Below are 27,500 nucleotides of genomic sequence, written 5' to 3'. Positions count from 1 at the left end.
GTCCTCCTGTCTTCCTGTCTGTCTTCCTGTCTGTCTGTCTGTCCTAGGTAGTGGCTTGTGGACCTGTTAGGTAGTGGCTGTTAGGTAGTGGCTTGTGGATCTGTTAGGTAGTGGCTTGTGGACCTGTTAGGTAGTGGCTTGTGGACCTGTTAGGTAGTGGCTTGTGGACCTGTTAGGTAGTGGCTTGTGGATCTGTTAGGTAGTGGTTTGTGGACCTGTTAGGTAGTGGCTTGTGGACCTGTTAGGTAGTGGCTTGTGGACCTGTTAGGTAGTGGCTTGTGGACCTGTTAGGTAGTGGCTTGTGGACCTGTTAGGTAGTGGCTTGTGGACCTGTTAGGTAGTGGCTTGTGGATCTGTAAGGTAGTGGCTTGTGGACCTGTTAGGTAGTGGCTTGTGGACCTGTTAGGTAGTGGCTTGTGGACCTGTTAGGTAGTGGCTTGTGGACCTGTTAGGTAGTGGCTTGTGGACCTGTTAGGTAGTGGCTTGTGGACCTGTTAGGTAGTGGCTTGTGGACCTGTTAGGTAGTGGCTTGTGGACCTGTTAGGTAGTGGCTTGTGGACCTGTTAGGTAGTGGCTTGTGGACCTGTTAGGTAGTGGCTTGTGGACCTGTTAGGTAGTGGCTTGTGGACCTGTTAGGTAGTGGCTTGTGGACCCGTTAGGTAGTGGCTTGTGGACCTGTTAGGTAGTGGCTTGTGGACCTGTTAGGTAGTGGCTTGTGGACCCGTTAGGTAGTGGCTTGTGGAGCTTTTAAACTGGGTTAAGGCTAGAGATATAATAGCATGTTATCATAGTGTTTACTAGCCGACTGACTGGTTAATAGGAGACATTATTAAACTGCTGTGTGTGGTGACCATGAACTGAGCTGTGGTGTAGTCACTACATACCATCTATAACTATTATTACTATACTACCATCACTACATACCATCTATAACTGTTATTACTATACTACCATCACTACATACCATCTATAACTGTTATTACTATAATACCATCACTACATACCATCTATAACTATTATTACTATACTACCATCACTACATACCATCTATAACTATTATTACTATACTACCATCACTACATACCATCTATAACTATTATTACTATACTACCATCACTACATACCATCTATAACTATTATTACTATACTGCCATCACTACATACCATCTATAACTATTATTACTATACTACCATCACTACATACCATCTATAACTATTATTACTATACTACCATCACTACATACCATCTATAACTATTATTACTATACTACCATCACTACATACCATCTATAACTATTATTACTATACTACCATCACTACATACCATCTATAACTATTATTACTATACTACCATCACTACATACCATCTATAAATATTATTACTATACTACATAGTATGCACAGTATGTAAACATGCAATATAGTTGTCTATTTGAAAGGTCACACAAAAGCAATGTCTAAGCCTTGGTGGGTCACAACACGAGGAACAAAGCTCCCAGGCTCTGCCCTCCTGCCGTGTCCGTGTGGTTGCTACCAGCGACAGTAACTCACAGCTCTCAGAGCGACTGGCTAATTGCATGTCGGGAAGCAACAAAACGAACAACAAACCCCGTTTGTGATGTGTGGCAGCGCAGGAGGAACAGCGTGGGAAAAAACTATTGTGTTTGATCATATTTGCCATTCTAAATGACCCCCCCCTCCCCCCGTCGAGGGGAGATGTAGCATGGTTAGTTAGACTCATTTCCACAACTTCTGCTGGGGTGTAGCCTGTACAGTACCGTTTACACAGGGGAAGCTCTGTAGTTAATATAACACTCGTCATTTAAAAGACCAGGTCGGGTCGTGTCAAGACTGGTTTGTGTTGTGGTCAAGTTTGTTCTTCATTATTAGGGATTTCCCAGTTCCCTGTGTGTGTGTGTGTGTGTGTGTGTGTGTGTGTGTGTGTGTGTGTGTGTGTGTGTGTGTGTGTGTGTGTGTGTGTGTGTGTGTGTGTGTGTGTGTGTGTGTGTGTGTGTGTGTGTGTGTGTGTGTGTGTGTGTGTGTGTGTTTCCGTAAGTGGTTTGTCAGGGTGGTATTAGTCAATAGAGCCGGTGACGTGGTGAAGGTAATCCATGATCCTGGGTGTGTGTGTGTGTGTGATGTGATGCTCACTGTCAGTTCTGTGACGTCTCCTCTCTCTGAGGTCACTGGCCAGCAGATGGAAACTCATGGATTACATATATAAGACAGGAGACACACACACTCTCGGTCCGATTCACACACTGCTTCTAGGACAGAGGGAGAGGAGGAGGTCTGTTGAGAGAAAGAACAGAAACTGAGTCCAGCTCAGAGAGACAGAAAAGGTTTGCGTAGCAGCCAAGTCAAGCTGTGAGAGAGAGAGAAAGAAATAGAGAGAGAGAGAGAGAAAGAAATAGAGAGAGAGAGAGAGAGAGAAAGAAAGAGAGAGAGAGAGAGAGAAAGAAATAGAGAGAGAGAGAAAGAAATAACGAGAGAGAGAGAGAGAAAGAAATAGAGAGAGAGAGAGAGAAAGAAATAGAGAGAGAGAGAGAGAGAGAGAGAGAAAGAAATAGAGAGAGAGAGAAAGAAATAGAGAGAGAGAGAGAAAGAAACAACGAGAGAGAGAAAGAAAGAAATAGAGAGAGAGAAAGAAATAGAGAGAGAGAGAGAGAAAGAAATAGAGAGAGAGAGAAAGAAATAGAGAGAGAGAGAGAAATAACGAGAGAGAGAGAGAAATAAATAAAGAGAGAGCGAGAGTGGAACCTTCTTTAGCTTCTCATTGACACATCCCAAGAGTTTCTCTGTTCCCCTGGTGAAGAGAAAGGAAATCGATTCCTCCGTGATTCGTTTTCTTGTCGTTTATTACTTAACTGATTGTGCCGGGACTGACCTCTGTGGGAGAATGACAATCCTCACGTCCTTTATGTGAGTATCCATCCCTAGGAAAAACTGTGTGCTCGAGTGTTTTTGTATGCGCTTTTGTTTGTGTGTGTGTGTGTGTGTGTGTGTGTGTGTGTGTGTGTGTGTGTGTGTGTGTGTGTGTGTGTGTGTGTGTGTGTGTGTGTGTGTGTGTGTGTGTGTGTGTGTGTGTGTGTGTGTGTGTGTGTGTGTGTGTGTGTGTGTGTGTGTGTGTGTGTGTGTGTGTGTGTGTGTGTGTGTGTGTGTGAACTGCTTTTTTATCCTACATCGACAATGTAGGATACCCAAGGACAACACACTCCGGGCGTGATCAGATCATCATATCTCACTGCTCCGATATCGTTGACACTCAAAGGCTGTGTTGTCTGTGGTAAAAGTAGATGATCTGGGGAACTTGAGTATAGTACAATATCTTTGGTGTGAATGACACAGACGCTCTACCTGGACTCTAGAATGGTAGAGTAGCTATTGGCGCGTTCTAGAATCATCCAGAAATATGTCAAAGGACAAACAATAGGTGATTGTCTGAATGACACCGTCAGAGCCGTATATAGCTGGAGGCATCCTACGTGGGCTCTGGTCAGGCGTAGCTCGCTGTGTATGGAATAGGGCGCCACTTAGACCCAACCAGTGTTCTCTGAAACGTACCGGCTAGACAGAGGATATCTGGCAGTACCATCTATGGTATGAGTCTTTGACCCAGATCAGGAGACTGGCCTCGGGGCCACACACACACAGAGAGAGACACCACAGGCTCTCTCACACACACACACACACACACACACACACACACACACACACACACACACACACACACACACACACACACACACACACACACACACACACACACACACACACACACACACACACACACACACACACAGCCACACATAGAAATAGATTATTCTAATTTTCTGGGCACACACACACAGGTCATTGGCTCCTGGACATTTTTTGAATTGGTCACATGCAGCAGCTGGTCGTAGTAGGTGAGGTGTTGTTGCCAATAGAGATTACATCTGGCCCATGTACACCTCCTGAACGTCTGCTTCCCAAATGGCACCCTATTCCCTACATAGTGCACTACTTTGGACCAGAGCCCTATACGTAGTGCGCTATCTATGGTGGGGTGACATTTGGGACAGACTTCTCTACCTGTCTATACTGTAGGTGGCTTGGTTTACGTCTTGTAATCACACGGACTAGGCTCGTCCCAACCCTGTGTGGGGGTCAGCAGTAAGCCTGCCTTATTTCTGTCTGTTAGTGTCAGGGAAGGTTTGTTTACTGCAGGTTCTGTAACAGCTGATCCTAGGTTAGCGCTGCAACTCCCAGAGTCTTCCCAGGCGCATGTTTGGTGAGATGTTAGTGTGTAACCAGCGTGTGGTTCCCGTTGTGTTTCAGCGTGCCCACTGTCCCAGTGAAGAACCTCAGTGGGAACAGCCCGGTCCACCCAGCGCTGGCCGGTATCACGGGGATCCTGATGAGCGCTGCGGGGTTCCCTGTGTGTCTCACCCGCCCCCCCAAACTGGTGCTGCACCCCCCGCCCGTCAGCAAGAGGGACATCAAGCCCGTCCCCGGCCTGGGCCACTGCTGCCGCAAGACCACCAAGAAACAGGCCCGCAAAGGTACGATGGGACACACTATAAAACCAGCACTAATATATAGGCCTATACACACACACCTGTACCGGTCACACACACACATATGAACACACAGACAGACACCCCTATACACAACTTGATTACATTGTGTGGAAGATTTCTGCTCAACACACTCATATGTTCTCTCTCCTTCTCTCTCTCACCAGGTACGACAACAGAGGAGGTGGTGAAGCAGTATCTTCAGAAAGTCAGGATAGCACCAGAGGAGGTGAGACCTGTTCTCTCCACTCATTGGTTAAGTCTGAAATGACACCCTATGCCCTATAAAGTGTCATACGTTTGACCAGGGCCCATAGGGATCAGACAATAGGATGTCATTTGGGACGCAGCCATTATCATCACAACACATTATCTGTTGAAGGAAATGGGATAGCCAAGTACATATTTAAAGAAAGACCTGCACACTGCTCTGGCCTGTAATACTTTCATTGATTAACATTACCTATTGGCCAGTTAGCCTTCGTCAGCGCTTTCAAGAATTGTATTGAATGATTCCCACTCACCTGCAACAGGCTGACTCAGCTGTGTGGGTGCTTTTCCTATTTTGGATAGCTACTTATAGATTGGCTAAGGATCCCTCCTATCTCCTCCTCTCCTCTCCTCCTCTCCTCAGGACTGTACCATCTGTATGGAGGCCCTCGGGGGGCCGTCAGGCTACAAGGGTGGTGACTTCATAGGTCGCCTGGCCCAGTGTGGGCACCAGTACCACCTCCAGTGTCTGGTGGCCATGTACAACAACGGCAATAAAGATGGCAGCCTGCAGTGCCCTACCTGCAAAACCATCTACGGCGTGAAGACGGGCAACCAGCCGCCCGGGAAGATGGAGTACCACGTCATCCCCCACTCGCTGCCCGGCCACCCCGACTGCAAGACCATCCGCGTCATCTACAACGTCCTGCCTGGCATCCAGGGCCCAGAGCACCCCAACCCAGGCAAGCCCTTTACAGCCAGAGGGTTCCCGCGCCACTGTTACCTCCCAGACAGCGAGAAGGGACGCAAGGTAAGAACCTACGCTTTGACATATTCCATTGTAGCAGATACTGTTGTCCAGTACAACTCAAAGCTTTCTGGATTTTAGCCCAATCTTTGCCCTTTTAAAATCCGGGACGTTTTCCCTTGAATTTGTGTCAGTATCGGGAGAACTCTGAAAGTTGAAGTTATGGATCCGTCTCTAACCATCTCACCTCCTTCTTTATCACCTCCTTTTCCCTCTCTTCCTCCATGTCCTCTCCCTCCACGTCCTCTCCCTCTCTCCCCCCACCTCCTCTCCCTCCACGTCCTCTCTCCCTCCACCTTCTTTCCCTCCACGTCCTCTCCCTCTCTCCCTCCACCTCCTCTCCCTCCATGTCCTCTCCCTCTCTCCCTCCACCTTCTTTCCCTCCACGTCCTCTCCCTCTCTCCCTCCACCTCCTCTCCCTCCATGTCCTCTCCCTCTCTCCCTCCACCTCCTCTCCCTCCATGTCCTCTCCCTCTCTCCCTCCACCTCCTCTCCCTCCACGTCCTCTCCCTCTCTCCCTCCACCTCCTCTCCCTCCACGTCCTCTCCCTCTCTCCCTCCACCTCCTCTCCCTCCATGTCCTCTCCCTCTCTCCCTCCACCTCCTCTCCCTCCACGTCCTCTCCCTCTCTCCCTCCACCTCCTCTACCTCCACGTCCTCTCCCTCTCTCCCCCCACCTCCTCTCCCTCCACGTCCTCTCTCTCTCTCCCTCCACCTCCTCTCCCTCCACGTCCTCTCTCTCGCTCTCCCAGGTACTCAGACTCCTGCTGACTGCGTGGGACCGGCGCCTGGTCTTCTCGGTGGGCACGTCCAGCACCACGGGCGAGTCGGACACGGTCATCTGGAACGAGGTGCACCACAAGACGGAATTCGGCTCCAACCTCACGGGCCACGGCTACCCCGACCCTAGCCACCTAGACAACGTCCTGGATGAACTGAAAGCACAGGGCATCATCGAGGAAGAGGAGCAATGATAGGAGGAAGAGGAGGAGACAGGACGATTAATTAATTCAGACTCTACCAGCACTTAAATGGGGTGGCGGTTTGGTGTAGAGGGGAAAGGTCCAATTACATTTTGGAAGATTTTCTGAAGATGCTGATTGATTGGAGGGTCCTAGAGGTTTGATAAATCACACAAGCACACAGCGGAGTGTTAGGGTGTTTGTTTGAGTGATGGCACAGGAGAGAGGGAACGAGAGAGAGAGATAGGCTCAGGCTTTGTTTAGATTTGACTGTGGTCAAAATGATGACTACACTGGTATAGTTAGGTACTAGCTAAATAAAATACAAAGAGTTGAGACGCGGTACTAAGTTATTTACTAACTAATTTACACTACTAAAAGAAAGAGAGAGAGGAGAGAGAGAGAAAGAAAAGGATAGAAGAGATCAAGAGACTGAGGGAGAGAAAGGACAAAGATTGAGAGATGTGAAAGGGAGGGAGATTGAGAGATGTGAAAGGGAGGGAGATTGAGAGATGTGAAAGGGAGGGAGATTGAGAGATGTGAAAGGGAGGGGGAAGGGCCTTAAGAAAGGAGGAAGAGAATAGAGCGAGCAAACAAGAGAGAGAAGATGGCAAGAGAATGTAGCTAGTATTAAATAGGAGTAGGGTAAATTAACTTAAAAATGGTACTACTTTAGCAGAGACACAGGAAGAGAGTGAGAGAAAGAAAGAGGGAGAGAGAGAGAGGGGGGGGAGGGAGAGAAAGGGGAGAGAGACAGACGTGCCTATAGTAACCACCTGCTTGAATTTGATTATCAAGTGGCTTGTGCCCGTTCTGACTGTTTGTATGTGTAGTCAGACGCCACCTAGTGTCCACTCTACTGAAAATACATTCAAAACACTGAATGTGAAGAACAAAACAAACAAATCAGCCATTTATTTTTATAGTGATACTCCACTTATATTTGTCATTATTATTTTCATGTAACATCATTCCACGCGTCATACCTCTTTACATATATTTCAACGTTTTATTTTATACTCTGAATGATTTGAAGTTGTGGATGTTGAATGTTACTGCTACGATACGATGGCAGTTAGCCCAGAAGATATATATGGTACTATCCATAAAACAACCTTGATGGCTACTGGAAATGACTTCTTTCCCTTCCTTTTCCTGTCTTGCTGTTTGTACTGTATGTACCCGTTGTATGTATGGAAAGGGGGACATGTCAATAAAAGGAGTGCTGCTGACTTTTATAAAGGAGACGAGCATTTGAGATTCCCTGGGAAGACGCACTTGAGAAATGGGCCATGATACGAGCCGCTAGTGTTTGAAACCAGGTGAGAAGACACCAGGAACCCAGTGCTTAAAGATTGGACAGGTCGTGGTGTGTTGGTGGGTGAGGAGGGAGTCCGAGAAGGAACATAATAGCCTGTGAAGAAGAACTGAGTTTTACCATTGCATTAATCATCAGACTAAAACCAATAAATACCTCACTATTATAGAAACAACATCCGTAGCATATCCACACTGTAAAGGATATACAAAATGTCTGCCTCCATTTCATTGGCTGGATTGGCTTCAAAGCAACTGATTGGGTGGGCAGTGTATTGACATTCTTGTGTAGAATGTCGTTAGAACGCGTCTACCTCCTGCGGGCGAACAGTGTCTTTGGTCTTGCTCCTTATGGAGGCCCTGTGCATCACCAGCCACTACGCCTGTCCGGTCTCAGAGTTGGGTCTATGAAGGACCTATTTATAAGGATGTTGTGTGTGTGAGCTCATGCATATAACGTATGCATGCCTTTATACATGACATGCGTTTTAATGTGTACTGTTTGTACACCAACGTGTTTTGAGGTATGATTCTGTTACTTAACAGCACACTTTGTCGCTTTTATCCCATTAATATCATGATCCACTTTTCTGTTCTTTCTTTTACGTTGTCTGTTAGTTAACTTTTTAAAAAAGAACAATAAAAAAGTGTTAACAGTTGTCTTGATCAAATGGTATATTCAGCTCTTTCTCATTTTGTACATAAGCGTTAGTGTCTGTCATTGTTTTGTCAAATCTTTCTTGCGGTTGAGTTGACCAGAGATAGTACTTTTCTCAACGGTGTACAGAAGGTCTGTATACTAAGTCTATTTTCATTGTGCAAAGGAATTTGAAGGCAGACTTTTTCTGACTGTATAATGTAATGTACTTTTATACCAAGCCGCTAAGGGTGGCCATCCCTCCTGGAGACCTACCGCATGTGGAGGCTTTTGTTCCAGCTCTGCTTTACCGTTGCCTGACGACTCATCCTGAATTTAATTATGCTTCTCTATCGATCACTCCATAGGGTAGGGATGGGCAACTCCAGTCCTCTGGGGCCATCCCTCGCAAACACAACTGATTGAGCTAATTGCGATGTAAACTGAAGATGAATTATTTGTGGCTTTTTGGACTGTGTTAGCTGGGCGGAAACCAAAACGTGCACCCCTTGGGGTCTGGAGTTTGGGAAATGCTGCTCTAGGCCCAACCCATCTCAATCTACTAACAGTCTGCTCATCGGGGAACCTTGATTAGCGGAATCAGGTGTGGTATAGCAGGGCTGGAACAAAAGCCTGCGCCCCCAGCCTTTCAGGGCGAGGGTTTGCCACCCTTTCCCTATGTCCCCTTTCCCCATTCAGATGACCCAGTTCATCCTCTACTACAACCTCAAGTGTCTTTTGATGTGTACAGTCTTGACACAGCATCCCTTCATCGTTGTCCAATTGTTTGTTTGAGGGGAACATGAAAGGTGTTTTACCTCATTCTTGGTGAGGAGGTTGGGAAGGGTGCTGGGTGTAGTGAATAATAAGTGATGCATTAAAGAAATATGTACATACACCAAAAACAATTGCTGGAATACGAATGATTAATACAAATAAAGAATCGAATGAAGAGTAGCTTGTTTTTGATTTGATTTCCTGTTCTGAAATATTGGCTGACTGATTGCACTGATTTGATCAGACAGAGAACCCCTCTATTTGCCACATTAGGTAGTATGAACTGGCTGCACCCCAAAATTGAAAGTGGATTGTTCTACTTCCCTCCATGTGTGAACTCCCGCTCAAAGCCTCGCGTTCAACTGCCGAATGTCTTTTAAACCTAGAAGTTGACCTCTTTACTTTCACGGTATGAAGCTCAAAATTGATCTAATATATTTACTGTGTATTGCAATGTAGTTGGTGCCATATCAAGCCCTAGTACTTTATTGCGAAATAGTAGAGCTAACGTGGTTGATAGCTACAGTATCTAGCTAGCAGCAGGCCGGCGGTCAGATGTCAAAGCTGTAGCCAGCTATAGTAGCTGACATTAGTTCCAGAGAGCTTACTATTGCAATAAAACGAGACTGGTTGCAAATAGCTGACAAAAACAACTGACAATGGTTATATATGAGCTACAAAAATGATGTAGATACAAAATACTTTTGTCTAATACATTTTGTGGTAACATCTAAAAATGGAACTTGCGATGGATCAGTTTAATTGCTCAATATTACCTATTGCGGGATTTACACTCCCATTCCACCAGGAACATTCTATCAAGCCTTACATATAGTAAAGTAAAACTAGCAATATTTTGGTGTTTCTTTCTATTTTATAAGATCCCCAATATGAATTGATTTTAAATTTAGATCCATTCAGGCATCAGCCTGGCTAACGCAGTCGGTAGAGCATGAGACTCTTAATCGCAGGGTCGTGGTTTCGAGCCCCACGTTGGGTGCTCTGTTTGGTTTTATGGAAACCTAACTATTTGCAGTTTTGAATTAAACCCACATGTTCAGTGTGTAGAACTCGTTTGGCTGCTGGCATTATTACCAGTGTTCTTTGCGTTAGATATACAAAGGATAAAGAATTACTTACTAATGTACACTAATCTGGATATTGATAATGCTTCTTCAAAGAGTGAGTACTGCATATCAATGATGATATTGATGACTCATAAAATAGCATTACTTTTGTGCCCTATAGCAATACTTGTTTGTACTAGTCAATATGCCCAGCCAGTCCAGAAACAACCCATAGCACCATATGTATCCTTTAAAACAGTGGTATTCAAAGTTGGTGTCGTGACCCCAGTGGGGTGGGATGGGGCCGCAATAAATTATTGGGGAAAAAGTTGGCGTACTTGTTTCTGCTGCTCGAAATTCTAGCAGCAGAAATGTGTCGGTCCCCCCTGAACATTTTTGAATAACACTGATTTAAAACAACCACTAGCGCCAGAACTATCCTTTAAGATCTACTCAAATGTGTTGGCTACGGAGTAAGGGCTAGGGCCTGTTTTTGGGATGGGGCCCATAGATTCCATCTAGCTTTGAAAATTATTTTTGCAGGTTATTAAACCGTTTCAAATTGTGAACCGATTAGTTAACTTTATCCTTCCCTGGTGGTCAAGTGGTTAGGCTTTGTCGCTCTCACCGACAGGGTTTGATTCCCAATCAGGAAACGAGTCTTTTGCGCCTTGTTTACTTGTGCAACCTGTCACAATGAATTTAGTAGGTTATCGCACATATGTACCATTTCAAATTGAGAACGGATTTGCCCTGCAGTATCCTTCCCTGGTGTTCGAGTGGTGCACCAGTCCCTCCTGCAGTAAAGTACTCCCACAAAATGATGCTGCCACCCCCGTGCTTCACGGTTGGGATGGTGTTCTTCGGCTTGCAACCCTCCCCCTTTTTCCTCCAAACATAACAATGGTCATTATGGCCAAACAGTTCTATTTTTCTTTCATCAGACCAGAGGACATTTCTCCAAAAAGTAGGATCTTTGTCTCCAAACTGTAGTCTGGCTTTTTTATGGCGGTTTTGGAGCAGTAGCTTCTTCCTTGCTGAGCGGCCTTTCAGGTTATGTCGATATAGGACTCGTTTGACTGTGGAAATAGATACTTTTGTACGTGCTTCCTCCAGCATCTTCACAAGGTCCTTTGCTGTTGTTCTGGGATTGATTTGCACTTTTCGCACAAAAGTACGTTCATCTCTAGGAGACAGAACGCTTCTCCTTCCTGAGCGGTATGAAGGCTGCGTGGTCCCATGGTGTTTATACTTGCGTACTATTGTCTGTACAGATGAACGTGGTACCTTCAGGCGTTTGAAAATTGCTCCCAAGGATGAAACAGACAATTTTTATCTGAGGTCTTGGCTGATTTCTTTTGATTTTCCCATGATGTCAAGCAAAGAGTCACTGAGTTTGAAGGTAGGCCTTGAAATACATCTACAGCTACACCTCCAGTTGACTCAATTGATGTCAATTAGCCTATCAGAAGCTTCTAAAGCCATGACATCATTTTTGGGAATTTCCCCAGCTGTTTAAAGGCACAGCCAACTTAGTGTTTGTAAACTTCTGACCCACTGGATTTGTGATACACTGAATTATAAGTGAAATAATCTGTCTGTAAACAATTGTTAGAAAAATGACTTCTGTCATGCACAAAGTAGATGTCCTAACCGACTTGCCAAAACTATAGTTTGTTAACTTCTTTATAATAGGGGGCAGCATTTTCACTTTTGGATGATTTGCGTGCCCATAGTGAACTGCCTCCTACTCTGTCCCAGATGCTAATATATGCATATTATTATTACTATTGGATATAAAACACTCTGAAGTTTCTAAAACTGTTTTAATGATGTCTGTGAGTATAGCCGAACTCATATGGAAGACAAAAGCCTGAGAAAAATCCAAACAGGAAGTGAGAATTCCTACGCCTTCCACTAGATGTCAACAGTCTGTAGAACGTGGAATGAAGCCTCTAGTGTGATGTGAGGCCAGATGGGATGTGTTTCAGTCATTGGTCTGGCAGAATGCCAGTTCCTGGTCCATCGCTTTCCTCATGATATCACCTTGCGTTCCATAACTTCTACAGACAAGAAGGAATGCTCAAGTTGGAACGTTATTGGATATATATGATAACAACATCCTGAAGATTGATTATCTACTTAGTTTGACCAGTTTATTCGACCTGTTATATAACTTTTTGACATTTTCGGCCGAGTTTGCCTGCATCTGCGCGAGCGTTTGGACATGTGCACTAAACATGCTAGCTAAATTGCTAATTTTACATAAGTAATGGACATTATCGAACAAAAAAAAATATTTATTGTGGAAATAGGATTCCTCGCATTGCATTCTGATGAAGATAATCAAAGGTAAGGGAATATTTATGATGTAATTTTGTATTTCTGTTGACTCCAACAGGGCGGAGAAATGTTATTTATATTTGAGCGCCGTCTCAGATTATTGCATGGTGTGCTTTTTAATAAAGTTTTTTTTAAATCTGACACAGCGGTTGCATTAAGAACCAGTGTATCTTTAATTATATGTAAAACATGTATCTTTCATCAAAGTTTATGATGAGTATTTCTGTTATATGACGTGGCTCTCTGTAATTACTCCGGATATTTTGGAGGCATTTCTGAACATGGCGCCAATGTAAACCGAGATTTGTGGATATAAATATGCACATTATCAAACAAAACATAAATGTATTGTGTAACATGATGTCATATGAGTGTCATCTGATGAAGATGTTCAAAGGTTAGTGATTAATTTTATCTCTATTTCTGGGTTTTGTGAAAGCTATCTTTGACTGGGAAAAATGGCTGTGTGTTTTTTGAATTTGGTGGTGAGCTAACATAAATATATGTTGTGTTTTCGCTGTAAAATATTTAAAAAATCGGACACGATGGGTAGGTTAACAAGATGTTTATTTTTCATTTGCTGTTTTGGACTTGTTAATGTGTGAAAGTGAAATATTTCTGAATTTTTCTTTTTAATTTCGCGTGCTGCCTTTTCGGCGGAATGTTGGGGGGGGTTCCGCTAGCGGAACGTGTGTCCTAGAAAGGCTAACCTTTGATAATCTTCATCAGATGACACTCATAGGACTTCATGTTACACAATACATGCATGTTTTGTTTGATAAAGTTAATATTTATATTAAAAAATCTAGGTTTACATTGGCACGTTACATTCACTAGTTCCAAAAACATCCAGTGATAGTGCATAGCCATATCATTTCAACAGAAATACTCATCATAAATGTAGATGATAATACAAGTTATACACATTGAATTATAGATATACCTCTCCTTAATGCAACCGCTGTGTCAGATTTCAAAAACAATTTACGGAAAAAACAAACCATGCAATAATCTGAGACGGAGCTCAGAACAATAGCCAAATTAGCCGCCATGTTGGAGTCAACATAAACCAGAAAATACATGATAAATGTTTCCTTACCTTTGATGAACTTCATCAGAATGCAGTCCTAGGAATCCCAGGTCCACAATAAATGCTTGATTTCTTCGATAATGTCCGTTAATTATGTCCAATTAGCTACTTTGAAATTGTTTACCAAACGCGCTAACCAAAGTCACAAAGCGCGTCCACTATAACGTGACGAAATGTCCAAAAGTTCTGTAACAGTCAGTAGAAACATGTCAAACGATGTACTGAATCAATCTTTAGAATGTTGTTAACATACATCTTGAATAACGTTCCAACCGGAGAATTACCTTGACTTCAGTTGACCAATGGAACGGAGCTCCATCTCACGTGAACGCGCCAGTTCAATGCGTGGTCACCAAATGGCAGTGATTACTCATTCCTGTCTCCTTCGGCCCCCCCCTTCACATTAGAGTCAACAAACAAAGTTCTATTGACTGTTGACATCTAGTGGAAGCCGTAGGAAGTGAAAACTCATCCATATCTCGCTGTAATTTCAATGAGAGCTTGGTTGAAAATCTGCCATCCCCAGAAGAAATCCAAACAGAAAGTGGAACTTCTCAGATTTTTGCCTGCCATATGAGTTCTGTTATACTCACAGACATAATTCAAACAGTTTTAGAAACTTCAGAGAGTTTTCTATCCAATACTAATAATAATTTGCATATATTAGCAACTATGACATAGGAGCAGGCCGTTTACTCTGGGCATCTCTGTGCACCTTTCATCCAAGCTACTCAATACTGCCCCTTCAGCTATAAGAAGTTCAAACTATAGTTTTGGCAAGTCGGTTAGGACATTTACTTTGTGCATGATACAAGTCATTTTTCCAACAATTGTTTACAGACAGATTATTTCACTTAAATTTCACTCCATTCACAAATGGAGTGTGTCAGAAGTTTACATACACTAAGTTGGCTGTGCCATTATCTTCTTGACGCTAGGAGGCAGAATTTTTATATTTGGATAAATAACGTTCCCAATGTAAACGGCCTATTTCTCAGGCCCAGATGCTAGAATATGCATATAATTTACATATTAGGATAGAAAACACTCTAAAGTTTCCAAAACTGTCAAAATATTATTCCAACCGTGAAGTACGGGGTTGGCAGCATCATGTTGTTGGGGTGCTTTGCTGCAGGAGGGATTGGTGTACCAATAGAACACCAGGGAAGGACACTGCAGGGTAAATCAGTTTGTAATTTGACCTGGTACATATGTGCGATAACCTACTAAATTTGTTGAGACATTTTGCACAAGTAAACAATGTTCAAAGACTAGTTCCCTGACCAGTAATCAAACCCAGGCCGCAGCGGTGAGAGCGCCAAGGCGGTGAGAGCGCCGAATCCTAACCACTAGACAACCCGGGAAGGATACTGCAGTGCAAATCTGTACACAATTTGAAATGGTATATATGTGCGATAACCTACTAAATTCACAAAACTGGTAACCCCGTTTTGTAATCTCTGCAACGGCAGACGTCATCAGCGTCTCCATAATTGAAGAAAGTTGTGCCTGGAAAGACCCGTTTGTGGACATTTCGGCAGTTCTGACGAGCGCTCAATACACGGAAATCTCCCCATGGCTGAATGGTCAACGTTGATCAACATCTGATAGAAAAGATTCAACTCAATGCTACGGTTCAAACATGTACCTTTTGCTCCAATTTTTTTTCCATGTCCCTTCGATAGCTCAGTTGGTAGAGCGGAGGACTGTAGAATGCTAAATGCTGAAATCCTTAGGTCGCTGGTTCAAATCTGGCTTGAAGGAGGACTATTTTTCTGCCTCATCAATGCGCCCCAAACAGTATTTTTACCTGTTGTTCGCACATCCCCCTATAGAGAATAAAATGTGCATTTCACGTTTCCTTAAAGAATAGTCTAGGTGTACGTATCCAATCATACAGAAGAATTCAAAACACTTCAATTTTATCCGCAATTCACCACATTCAATAGCTCAGTTGGTATAGCAGAGGACCGTAGCAGAGGACTGAAATCCGACATGAGGAGGACCCTTTTCCTACCTCATAAATGCGCCTATAAGATATACATTTGCCTGTTGTTCGCACATTCCCCTATAGAGAATAAAACGTGCATTTCCAGTTTCCTAATTAAGAAAGAATCCAAGTTAACTCAGAAAATAGTAAAGAACAATTCAGAACACCAAGTTCCCTGAAGTCATTTTTCCCAAAATTGTTTACAGACAGATTATATCACTTCTAATTCACTGTATAACAAATCCAGTGGGTCAGAAGTTTACATACACTAAGTTGGCTGTGCCTTTAAACAGCTTGGAAATTTCCCGAAAATTATGTCATGGCTTTAGAAGCTTCTGATAGGCTAATTGACATCATTTGAGTCAATTGGAGGTGTACCTGTAGATGTATTTCATGGCCTACCTTCAAACTCAGTGCCTCTTTGCTTGACATCATGGGAAAATCAAAAGAAATCAGAACTGTTTGGCCATAATGACCATTGTTATGTTTGGAGGAAAAAAGGGGTGGCTTGCAAGCTGAAGAACACCATCCCAACCGTGAAGTACGGGGTTGGCAGCATCAAGTTGTTGGGGTGCTTTGCTGCAGGAGGGATTGGTGTACCAATAGAACACCAGGGAAGGACACTGCAGGGTAAATCAGTTTGTAATTTGACCTGGTACATATGTGCGATAACCTACTAAATTTGTTGAGACATTTTGCACAGGTAAACAATGTTCAAAGACTAGTTCCCTGACCAGTAATCAAACCCAGGCCGCAGCGGTGAGAGCGCCGAGGCGGTGAGAGCGCCGAATCCTAACCACTAGACAACCAGGGAAGGATACTGCAGTGCAAATCTGTACACAATTTGAAATGGTATATATGTGCGATAACCTACTAAATTCACAAAACTGGTAACCCCGTTTTGTAATCTCTGCAACGGCAGACGTCATCAGCGTCTCCATAATTGAAGAAAGTTGTGCCTGGAAAGACCCGTTTGTGGACATTTCGGCAGTTCTGACGAGCGCTCAATACACGGAAATCTCACCATGGCTGAATGGTCAACGTTGATCAACATCTGGTAGAAAAGATTCAACTCAATGCTACGGTTCAAACATGTACCTTTTGCTCCAATGGTTTTTCCATGTCCCTTCGATAGCTCAGTTGGTAGAGCAGAGGACTGTAGAATGCTAAATGCTGAAATCCTTAGGTTTCTGGCTCGAAGGAGGACCATTTTTCTGCCTCATCAATGCATCCCAAACAGTATTTTTACCTGTTGTTCGCACATCCCCCTATAGAGAATAAAATGTGCATTTCACGTTTCCTTAAAGAATAGTCTAGGTGTACGTATCCAATCATACAGAAGAATTCAAAACACTTCAATTTTATCCCCAATTCACCACATTCAATAGCTCAGTTGGTATAGCAGAGGACCGTAGCAGAGGACTGAAATCCGACATGAGGAGGACCCTTTTCCTACCTCATAAATGCGCCTATAAGATATACATTTGCCTGTTGTTCGCACATTCCCCTATAGAGAATAAAACGTGCATTTCCAGTTTCCTAATTAAGAAAGAATCCAAGTTAACTCAGAAAATAGTAAAGAACAATTCAGAACACCAAGTTCCCTGAAGTCATTTTTCCCAAAATTGTTTACAGACAGATTATATCACTTCTAATTCACTGTATAACAAATCCAGTGGGTCAGAAGTTTACATACACTAAGTTGGCTGTGCCTTTAAACAGCTTGGAAATTTCCCGAAAATGATGTCATGGCTTTAGAAGCTTCTGATAGGCTAATTGACATCATTTGAGTCAATTGGAGGTGTACCTGTAGATGTATTTCATGGACTACCTTCAAACTCAGTGCCTCTTTGCTTGACATCATGGGAAAATCAAAAGAAATCAGAACTGTTTGGCCATAATGACCATTGTTATGTTTGGAGGAAAAAAGGGGTGGCTTGCAAGCTGAAGAACACCATCCCAACCGTGAAGTACGGGGTTGGCAGCATCAAGTTGTTGGGGTGCTTTGCTGCAGGAGGGATTGGTGTACCAATAGAACACCAGGGAAGGACACTGCAGGGTAAATCAGTTTGTAATTTGACCTGGTACATATGTGCGATAACCTACTAAATTTGTTGAGACATTTTGCACAGGTAAACAATGTTCAAAGACTAGTTCCCTGACCAGTAATCAAACCCAGGCCGCAGCGGTGAGAGCGCCGAGGCGGTGAGAGCGCCGAATCCTAACCACTAGACAACCAGGGAAGGATACTGCAGTGCAAATCTGTACACAATTTGAAATGGTATATATGTGCGATAACCTACTAAATTCACAAAACTGGTAACCCCGTTTTGTAATCTCTGCAACGGCAGACGTCATCAGCGTCTCCATAATTGAAGAAAGTTGTGCCTGGAAAGACCCGTTTGTGGACATTTCGGCAGTTCTGACGAGCGCTCAATACACGGAAATCTCACCATGGCTGAATGGTCAACGTTGATCAACATCTGATAGAAAAGATTCAACTCAATGCTACGGTTCAAACATGTACCTTTTGCTCCAATTGTTTTTCCATGTCCCTTCGATAGCTCAGTTGGTAGAGCGGAGGACTGTAGAATGCTAAATGCTGAAATCCTTAGGTCGCTGGTTCAAATCTGGCTCGAAGGAGGACCATTTTTCTGCCTCATCAATGCGCCCCAAACAGTATTTTTACCTGTTGTTCGCACATCCCCCTATAGAGAATAAAATGTGCATTTCACGTTTCCTTAAAGAATAGTCTAGGTGTACGTATCCAATCATACAGAAGAATTCAAAACACTTCAATTTTATCCGCAATTCACCACATTCAATAGCTCAGTTGGTATAGCAGAGGACCGTAGCAGAGGACTGAAATCCGACTTGAGGAGGACCCTTTTCCTACCTCATAAATGCGCCTATAAGATATACATTTGCCTGTTGTTCGCACATTCCCCTATAGAGAATAAAACGTGCATTTCCAGTTTCCTAATTAAGAAAGAATCCAAGTTAACTCAGAAAATAGTAAAGAACAATTCAGAACACCAAGTTCCCTGAAGTCATTTTTCCCAAAATTGTTTTGCAGACAGATTATATCACTTCTAATTCACTGTATAACAAATCCAGTGGGTCAGAAGTTTACATACACTAAGTTGGCTGTGCCTTTAAACAGCTTGGAAATATCCCGAAAATGATGTCATGGCTTTAGAAGCTTCTGATAGGCTAATTGACATCATTTGAGTCAATTGGAGGTGTACCTGTAGATGTATTTCATGGCCTACCTTCAAACTCAGTGCCTCTTTGCTTGACATCATGGGAAAATCAAAAGAAATCAGAACTGTTTGGCCATAATGACCATTGTTATGTTTGGAGGAAAAAAGAGGTGGCTTGCAAGCCGAAGAACAACATCCCAACCGTGAAGTACGGGGTTGGCAGCATCATGTTGTTGGGGTGCTTTGCTGCAGGAGGGATTGGTGTACCAATAGAACACCAGGGAAGGACACTGCAGGGTAAATCAGTTTGTAATTTGACCTGGTACATATGTGCGATAACCTACTAAATTTGTTGAGACATTTTGCACAAGTAAACAATGTTCAAAGACTAGTTCCCTGACCAGTAATCAAACCCAGGCCGCAGCGGTGAGAGCGCCGAGGCGGTGAGAGCGCCGAATCCTAACCACTAGACAACCAGGGAAGGATACTGCAGTGCAAATCTGTACACAATTTGAAATGGTATATATGTGCGATAACCTACTAAATTCACAAAACTGGTAACCCCGTTTTGTAATCTCTGCAACGGCAGACGTCATCAGCGTCTCCATAATTGAAGAAAGTTGTGCCTGGAAAGACCCGTTTGTGGACATTTCGGCAGTTCTGACGAGCGCTCAATACACGGAAATCTCACCATGGCTGAATGGTCAACGTTGATCAACATCTGGTAGAAAAGATTCAACTCAATGCTACGGTTCAAACATGTACCTTTTGCTCCAATGGTTTTTCCATGTCCCTTCGATAGCTCAGTTGGTAGAGCGGAGGACTGTAGAATGCTAAATGCTGAAATCCTTAGGTCGCTGGTTCAAATCCGGCTCGAAGGAGGACCATTTTTCTGCCTCATCAATGCATCCCAAACAGTATTTTTACCTGTTGTTCGCACATCCCCCTATAGAGAATAAAATGTGCATTTCACGTTTCCTTAAAGAATAGTCTAGGTGTACGTATCCAATCATACAGAAGAATTCAAAACACTTCAAGTTTATCCACAATTCACCACATTCAATAGCTCAGTTGGTATAGCAGAGGACCGTAGCAGAGGACTGAAATCCGACTTGAGGAGGACCCTTTTCCTACCTCATAAATGCGCCTATAAGATATACATTTGCCTGTTGTTCGCACATTCCCCTATAGAGAATAAAACGTGCATTTCCAGTTTCCTAATAAAGAAAGAATCCAAGTTAACTCAGAAAATAGTAAAGAACAATTCAGAACACCAAGTTCCCTGAAGTCATTTTTCCCAAAATTGTTTACAGACAGATTATATCACTTCTAATTCACTGTATAACAAATCCAGTGGGTCAGAAGTTTACATACACTAAGTTGGCTGTGCCTTTAAACAGCTTGGAAATATCCCGAAAATGATGTCATGGCTTTAGAAGCTTCTGATAGGCTAATTGACATCATTTGAGTCAATTGGAGGTGTACCTGTAGATGTATTTCATGGCCTACCTTCAAACTCAGTGCCTCTTTGCTTGACATCATGGGAAAATCAAAAGAAATCAGAACTGTTTGGCCATAATGACCATTGTTATGTTTGGAGGAAAAAAGGGGTGGCTTGCAAGCCGAAGAACACCATCCCAACCGTGAAGTACGGGGTTGGCAGCATCATGTTGTGGGGGTGCTTTGCTGCAGGAGGGATTGGTGTACCAATAGAACACCAGGGAAGGACACTGCAGGGTAAATCAGTTTGTAATTTGACCTGGTACATATGTGCGATAACCTACTAAATTTGTTGAGACATTTTGCACAAGTAAACAATGTTCAAAGACTAGTTCCCTGACCAGTAATCAAACCCAGGCCGCAGCGGTGAGAGCGCCGAGGCGGTGAGAGCGCCGAATCCTAACCACTAGACAACCAGGGAAGGATACTGCAGTGCAAATCTGTACACAATTTGAAATGGTATATATGTGCGATAACCTACTAAATTCACAAAACTGGTAACCCCGTTTTGTAATCTCTGCAACGGCAGACGTCATCAGCGTCTCCATAATTGAAGAAAGTTGTGCCTGGAAAGACCCGTTTGTGGACATTTCGGCAGTTCTGACGAGCGCTCAATACACGGAAATCTCACCATGGCTGAATGGTCAACGTTGATCAACATCTGATAGAAAAGATTCAACTCAATGCTACGGTTCAAACATGTACCTTTTGCTCCAATGGTTTTTCCATGTCCCTTCGATAGCTCAGTTGGTAGAGCGGAGGACTGTAGAATGCTAAATGCTGAAATCCTTAGGTCGCTGGTTCAAATCCGGCTCGAAGGAGGACCATTTTTCTGCCTCATCAATGCGCCCCAAACAGTATTTTTACCTGTTGTTCGCACATCCCCCTATAGAGAATAAAATGTGCATTTCACGTTTCCTTAAAGAATAGTCTAGGTGTACGTATCCAATCATACAGAAGAATTCAAAACACTTCAATTTTATCCGCAATTCACCACATTCAATAGCTCAGTTGGTATAGCAGAGGACCGTAGCAGAGGACTGAAATCCGACTTGAGGAGGACCCTTTTCCTACCTCATAAATGCGCCTATAAGATATACATTTGCCTGTTGTTCGCACATTCCCCTATAGAGAATAAAACGTGCATTTCCAGTTTCCTAATTAAGAAAGAATCCAAGTTAACTCAGAAAATAGTAAAGAACAATTCAGAACACCAAGTTCCCTGAAGTCATTTTTCCCAAAATTGTTTACAGACAGATTATATCACTTCTAATTCACTGTATAACAAATCCAGTGGGTCAGAAGTTTACATACACTAAGTTGGCTGTGCCTTTAAACAGCTTGGAAATATCCCGAAAATGATGTCATGGCTTTAGAAGCTTCTGATAGGCTAATTGACATCATTTGAGTCAATTGGAGGTGTACCTGTAGATGTATTTCATGGCCTACCTTCAAACTCAGTGCCTCTTTGCTTGACATCATGGGAAAATCAAAAGAAATCAGAACTGTTTGGCCATAATGACCATTGTTATGTTTGGAGGAAAAAAGGGGTGGCTTGCAAGCCGAAGAACACCATCCCAACCGTGAAGTACGGGGTTGGCAGCATCATGTTGTGGGGGTGCTTTGCTGCAGGAGGGATTGGTGTACCAATAGAACACCAGGGAAGGACACTGCAGGGTAAATCAGTTTGTAATTTGACCTGGTACATATGTGCGATAACCTACTAAATTTGTTGAGACATTTTGCACAAGTAAACAATGTTCAAAGACTAGTTCCCTGACCAGTAATCAAACCCAGGCCGCAGCGGTGAGAGCGCCGAGGCGGTGAGAGCGCCGAATCCTAACCACTAGACAACCAGGGAAGGATACTGCAGTGCAAATCTGTACACAATTTGAAATGGTATATATGTGCGATAACCTACTAAATTCACAAAACTGGTAACCCCGTTTTGTAATCTCTGCAACGGCAGACGTCATCAGCGTCTCCATAATTGAAGAAAGTTGTGCCTGGAAAGACCCGTTTGTGGACATTTCGGCAGTTCTGACGAGCGCTCAATACACGGAAATCTCACCATGGCTGAATGGTCAACGTTGATCAACATCTGATAGAAAAGATTCAACTCAATGCTACGGTTCAAACATGTACCTTTTGCTCCAATGGTTTTTCCATGTCCCTTCGATAGCTCAGTTGGTAGAGCGGAGGACTGTAGAATGCTAAATGCTGAAATCCTTAGGTCGCTGGTTCAAATCCGGCTCGAAGGAGGACCATTTTTCTGCCTCATCAATGCGCCCCAAACAGTATTTTTACCTGTTGTTCGCACATCCCCCTATAGAGAATAAAATGTGCATTTCACGTTTCCTTAAAGAATAGTCTAGGTGTACGTATCCAATCATACAGAAGAATTCAAAACACTTCAATTTTATCCGCAATTCACCACATTCAATAGCTCAGTTGGTATAGCAGAGGACCCTAGCAGAGGACTGAAATCGGACTTGAGGAGGACCCTTTTCCTACTTCATAAATGCGCCTATAAGATATACATTTGCCTGTTGTTCGCACATTCCCCTATAGAGAATAAAACGTGCATTTCCAGTTTCCTAATTAAGAAAGAATCCAAGTTAACTCAGAAAATAGTAAAGAACAATTCAGAACACCAAGTTCCCTGAAGTCATTTTTCCCAAAATTGTTTACAGACAGATTATATCACTTCTAATTCACTGTATAACAAATCCAGTGGGTCAGAAGTTTACATACACTAAGTTGGCTGTGCCTTTAAACAGCTTGGAAATATCCCGAAAATGATGTCATGGCTTTAGAAGCTTCTGATAGGCTAATTGACATCATTTGAGTCAATTGGAGGTGTACCTGTAGATGTATTTCATGGCCTACCTTCAAACTCAGTGCCTCTTTGCTTGACATCATGGGAAAATCAAAAGAAATCAGAACTGTTTGGCCATAATGACCATTGTTATGTTTGGAGGAAAAAAGGGGTGGCTTGCAAGCCGAAGAACACCATCCCAACCGTGAAGTACGGGGTTGGCAGCATCATGTTGTGGGGGTGCTTTGCTGCAGGAGGGATTGGTGTACCAATAGAACACCAGGGAAGGACACTGCAGGGTAAATCAGTTTGTAATTTGACCTGGTACATATGTGCGATAACCTACTAAATTTGTTGAGACATTTTGCACAAGTAAACAATGTTCAAAGACTAGTTCCCTGACCAGTAATCAAACCCAGGCCGCAGCGGTGAGAGCGCCGAGGCGGTGAGAGCGCCGAATCCTAACCACTAGACAACCAGGGAAGGATACTGCAGTGCAAATCTGTACACAATTTGAAATGGTATATATGTGCGATAACCTACTAAATTCACAAAACTGGTAACCCCGTTTTGTAATCTCTGCAACGGCAGACGTCATCAGCGTCTCCATAATTGAAGAAAGTTGTGCCTGGAAAGACCCGTTTGTGGACATTTCGGCAGTTCTGACGAGCGCTCAATACACGGAAATCTCACCATGGCTGAATGGTCAACGTTGATCAACATCTGATAGAAAAGATTCAACTCAATGCTACGGTTCAAACATGTACCTTTTGCTCCAATGGTTTTTCCATGTCCCTTCGATAGCTCAGTTGGTAGAGCGGAGGACTGTAGAATGCTAAATGCTGAAATCCTTAGGTCGATGGTTCAAATCCGGCTCGAAGGAGGACCATTTTTCTGCCTCATCAATGCGCCCCAAACAGTATTTTTACCTGTTGTTCGCACATCCCCCTATAGAGAATAAAATGTGCATTTCACGTTTCCTTAAAGAATAGTCTAGGTGTACGTATCCAATCATACAGAAGAATTCAAAACACTTCAATTTTATCCGCAATTCACCACATTCAATAGCTCAGTTGGTATAGCAGAGGACCCTAGCAGAGGACTGAAATCGGACTTGAGGAGGACCCTTTTCCTACTTCATAAATGCGCCTATAAGATATACATTTGCCTGTTGTTCGCACATTCCCCTATAGAGAATAAAACGTGCATTTCCAGTTTCCTAATTAAGAAAGAATCCAAGTTAACTCAGAAAATAGTAAAGAACAATTCAGAACACCAAGTTCCCTGAAGTCATTTTTCCCAAAATTGTTTACAGACAGATTATATCACTTCTAATTCACTGTATAACAAATCCAGTGGGTCAGAAGTTTACATACACTAAGTTGGCTGTGCCTTTAAACAGCTTGGAAATATCCCGAAAATGATGTCATGGCTTTAGAAGCTTCTGATAGGCTAATTGACATCATTTGAGTCAATTGGAGGTGTACCTGTAGATGTATTTCATGGCCTACCTTCAAACTCAGTGCCTCTTTGCTTGACATCATGGGAAAATCAAAAGAAATCAGAACTGTTTGGCCATAATGACCATTGTTATGTTTGGAGGAAAAAAGGGGTGGCTTGCAAGCCGAAGAACACCATCCCAACCGTGAAGTACGGGGTTGGCAGCATCATGTTGTGGGGGTGCTTTGCTGCAGGAGGGATTGGTGTACCAATAGAACACCAGGGAAGGACACTGCAGGGTAAATCAGTTTGTAATTTGACCTGGTACATATGTGCGATAACCTACTAAATTTGTTGAGACATTTTGCACAAGTAAACAATGTTCAAAGACTAGTTCCCTGACCAGTAATCAAACCCAGGCCGCAGCGGTGAGAGCGCCGAGGCGGTGAGAGCGCCGAATCCTAACCACTAGACAACCAGGGAAGGATACTGCAGTGCAAATCTGTACACAATTTGAAATGGTATATATGTGCGATAACCTACTAAATTCACAAAACTGGTAACCCCGTTTTGTAATCTCTGCAACGGCAGACGTCATCAGCGTCTCCATAATTGAAGAAAGTTGTGCCTGGAAAGACCCGTTTGTGGACATTTCGGCAGTTCTGACGAGCGCTCAATACACGGAAATCTTACCATGGCTGAATGGTCAACGTTGATCAACATCTGATAGAAAAGATTCAACTCAATGCTACGGTTCAAACATGTACCTTTTGCTCCAATGGTTTTTCCATGTCCCTTCGATAGCTCAGTTGTTAGAGCGGAGGACTGTAGAATGCTAAATGCTGCAATCCTTAGGTCGCTGGTTCAAATCCGGCTCGAAGGAGGACCATTTTTCTGCCTCATCAATGCGCCCCAAACAGTATTTTTACCTGTTGTTCGCACATCCCCCTATAGAGAATAAAATGTGCATTTCACGTTTCCTGAAAGAATAGTCTAGGTGTACGTATCCAATCATACAGAAGAATTTAACACACTTCAATTTTATCCGCAATTCACCACATTCAATAGCTCAGTTGGTATAGCAGAGGACCGTAGCAGAGGACTGAAATCCGACTTGAGGAGGACCCTTTTCCTACCTCATAAATGCGCCTATAAGATATACATTTGCCTGTTGTTCGCACATTCCCCTATAGAGAATAAAACGTGCATTTCCAGTTTCCTAATTAAGAAAGAATCCAAGTTAACTCAGAAAATAGTAAAGAACAATTCAGAACACCAAGTTCCCTGAAGTCATTTTTCCCAAAATTGTTTACAGACAGATTATATCACTTCTAATTCACTGTATAACAAATCCAGTGGGTCAGAAGTTTACATACACTAAGTTGGCTGTGCCTTTAAACAGCTTGGAAATATCCCGAAAATGATGTCATGGCTTTAGAAGCTTCTGATAGGCTAATTGACATCATTTGAGTCAATTGGTCAGTGTACCTGTAGATGTATTTCATGGCCTACCTTCAAACTCAGTGCCTCTTTGCTTGACATCATGGGAAAATCAAAAGAAATCAGAACTGTTTGGCCATAATGACCATTGTTATGTTTGGAGGAAAAAAGGGGTGGCTTGCAAGCCGAAGAACACCATCCCAACCGTGAAGTACGGGGTTGGCAGCATCATGTTGTTGGGGTGCTTTGCTGCAGGAGGGATTGGTGTACCAATAGAACACCAGGGAAGGACACTGCAGGGTAAATCAGTTTGTAATTTGACCTGGTACATATGTGCGATAACCTACTAAATTTGTTGAGACATTTTGCACAAGTAAACAATGTTCAAAGACTAGTTCCCTGACCAGTAATCAAACCCAGGCCGCAGCGGTGAGAGCGCCGAGGCGGTGAGAGCGCCGAATCCTAACCACTAGACAACCAGGGAAGGATACTGCAGTGCAAATCTGTACACAATTTGAAATGGTATATATGTGCGATAACCTACTAAATTCACAAAACTGGTAACCCCGTTTTGTAATCTCTGCAACGGCAGACGTCATCAGCGTCTCCATAATTGAAGAAAGTTGTGCCTGGAAAGACCCGTTTGTGGACATTTCGGCAGTTCTGACGAGCGCTCAATACACGGAAATCTTACCATGGCTGAATGGTCAACGTTGATCAACATCTGATAGAAAAGATTCAACTCAATGCTACGGTTCAAACATGTACCTTTTGCTCCAATGGTTTTTCCATGTCCCTTCGATAGCTCAGTTGTTAGAGCGGAGGACTGTAGAATGCTAAATGCTGCAATCCTTAGGTCGCTGGTTCAAATCCGGCTCGAAGGAGGACCATTTTTCTGCCTCATCAATGCACCCCAAACAATGTTTTTACCTGTCGTTCGCACATCCCCCTATAGAGAATAAAATGTGCATTTCACGTTTCCTTAAAGAATAGTCTAGGTGTACGTATCCAATCATACAGAAGAATTCAAAACACTTCAATTTTATCCGCAATTCACCACATTCAATAGCTCAGTTGGTATAGCAGAGGACCGTAGCAGAGGACTGAAATCCGACTTGAGGAGGACCCTTTTCCTACTTCATAAATGCGCCTATAAGATATACATTTGCCTGTTGTTCGCACATTCCCCTATAGAGAATAAAACGTGCATTTCCAGTTTCCTAATTAAGAAAGAATCCAAGTTAACTCAGAAAATAGTAAAGAACAATTCAGAACACCAAGTTCCCTGAAGTCATTTTTCCCAAAATTGTTTTACAGACAGATTATATCACTTCTAATTC

The 27,500-nt window shown here is 43.1% G+C and overlaps 1 protein-coding gene and 8 non-coding genes across 10 annotated transcripts in view; all 9 read left to right on the top strand.

Annotated features, from left to right (window-relative positions):
• The window catches only part of LOC139579305 (E3 ubiquitin-protein ligase DTX4-like), a 43,264-nt gene extending 33,815 nt beyond the window's left edge, over positions 1-9,449 (top strand). For both annotated transcript variants that reach the window (XM_071407861.1, XM_071407862.1), the window contains exons 4-7: positions 4,321-4,544; positions 4,727-4,788; positions 5,194-5,580; positions 6,329-9,449. In XM_071407861.1, coding sequence (XP_071263962.1) covers positions 4,321-4,544; positions 4,727-4,788; positions 5,194-5,580; positions 6,329-6,550 — 895 coding nt within the window. In that variant the 3' untranslated portion in view covers positions 6,551-9,449. The remainder of the gene's footprint in view (positions 1-4,320; positions 4,545-4,726; positions 4,789-5,193; positions 5,581-6,328) is intronic.
• Positions 9,450-15,444: 5,995 nt separating this feature from the next.
• Positions 15,445-15,533, top strand: trnay-gua (transfer RNA tyrosine (anticodon GUA)). Its single transcript is given in 2 exon segments — positions 15,445-15,481; positions 15,498-15,533. It is a non-coding gene; the product is annotated as a tRNA-Tyr (tRNA).
• Positions 15,534-18,313: 2,780 nt separating this feature from the next.
• Positions 18,314-18,402, top strand: trnay-gua (transfer RNA tyrosine (anticodon GUA)). Its single transcript is given in 2 exon segments — positions 18,314-18,350; positions 18,367-18,402. It is a non-coding gene; the product is annotated as a tRNA-Tyr (tRNA).
• A 1,352-nt stretch (positions 18,403-19,754) lies between these two features.
• On the top strand, positions 19,755-19,843 carry trnay-gua (transfer RNA tyrosine (anticodon GUA)). Its single transcript is given in 2 exon segments — positions 19,755-19,791; positions 19,808-19,843. It is a non-coding gene; the product is annotated as a tRNA-Tyr (tRNA).
• Positions 19,844-21,194: 1,351 nt separating this feature from the next.
• trnay-gua (transfer RNA tyrosine (anticodon GUA)) lies at positions 21,195-21,283 on the top strand. The gene is given in 2 exon segments: positions 21,195-21,231; positions 21,248-21,283. It is a non-coding gene; the product is annotated as a tRNA-Tyr (tRNA).
• A 1,351-nt stretch (positions 21,284-22,634) lies between these two features.
• trnay-gua (transfer RNA tyrosine (anticodon GUA)) lies at positions 22,635-22,723 on the top strand. Its single transcript is given in 2 exon segments — positions 22,635-22,671; positions 22,688-22,723. It is a non-coding gene; the product is annotated as a tRNA-Tyr (tRNA).
• A 1,351-nt stretch (positions 22,724-24,074) lies between these two features.
• Positions 24,075-24,163, top strand: trnay-gua (transfer RNA tyrosine (anticodon GUA)). Its single transcript is given in 2 exon segments — positions 24,075-24,111; positions 24,128-24,163. It is a non-coding gene; the product is annotated as a tRNA-Tyr (tRNA).
• A 1,351-nt stretch (positions 24,164-25,514) lies between these two features.
• On the top strand, positions 25,515-25,603 carry trnay-gua (transfer RNA tyrosine (anticodon GUA)). Its single transcript is given in 2 exon segments — positions 25,515-25,551; positions 25,568-25,603. It is a non-coding gene; the product is annotated as a tRNA-Tyr (tRNA).
• A 1,352-nt stretch (positions 25,604-26,955) lies between these two features.
• trnay-gua (transfer RNA tyrosine (anticodon GUA)) lies at positions 26,956-27,044 on the top strand. Its single transcript is given in 2 exon segments — positions 26,956-26,992; positions 27,009-27,044. It is a non-coding gene; the product is annotated as a tRNA-Tyr (tRNA).
• The last annotated feature ends 456 nt before the right edge of the window (positions 27,045-27,500 follow it).

The sequence above is a fragment of the Salvelinus alpinus genome, chromosome 6 (genome assembly GCF_045679555.1).
Source record: "Salvelinus alpinus chromosome 6, SLU_Salpinus.1, whole genome shotgun sequence".
NCBI lineage: Eukaryota > Metazoa > Chordata > Actinopteri > Salmoniformes > Salmonidae > Salvelinus > Salvelinus alpinus.
Note: the sequence above shows the minus strand (reverse complement) of the source record. Positions and strands in the feature narration are given on the sequence as shown.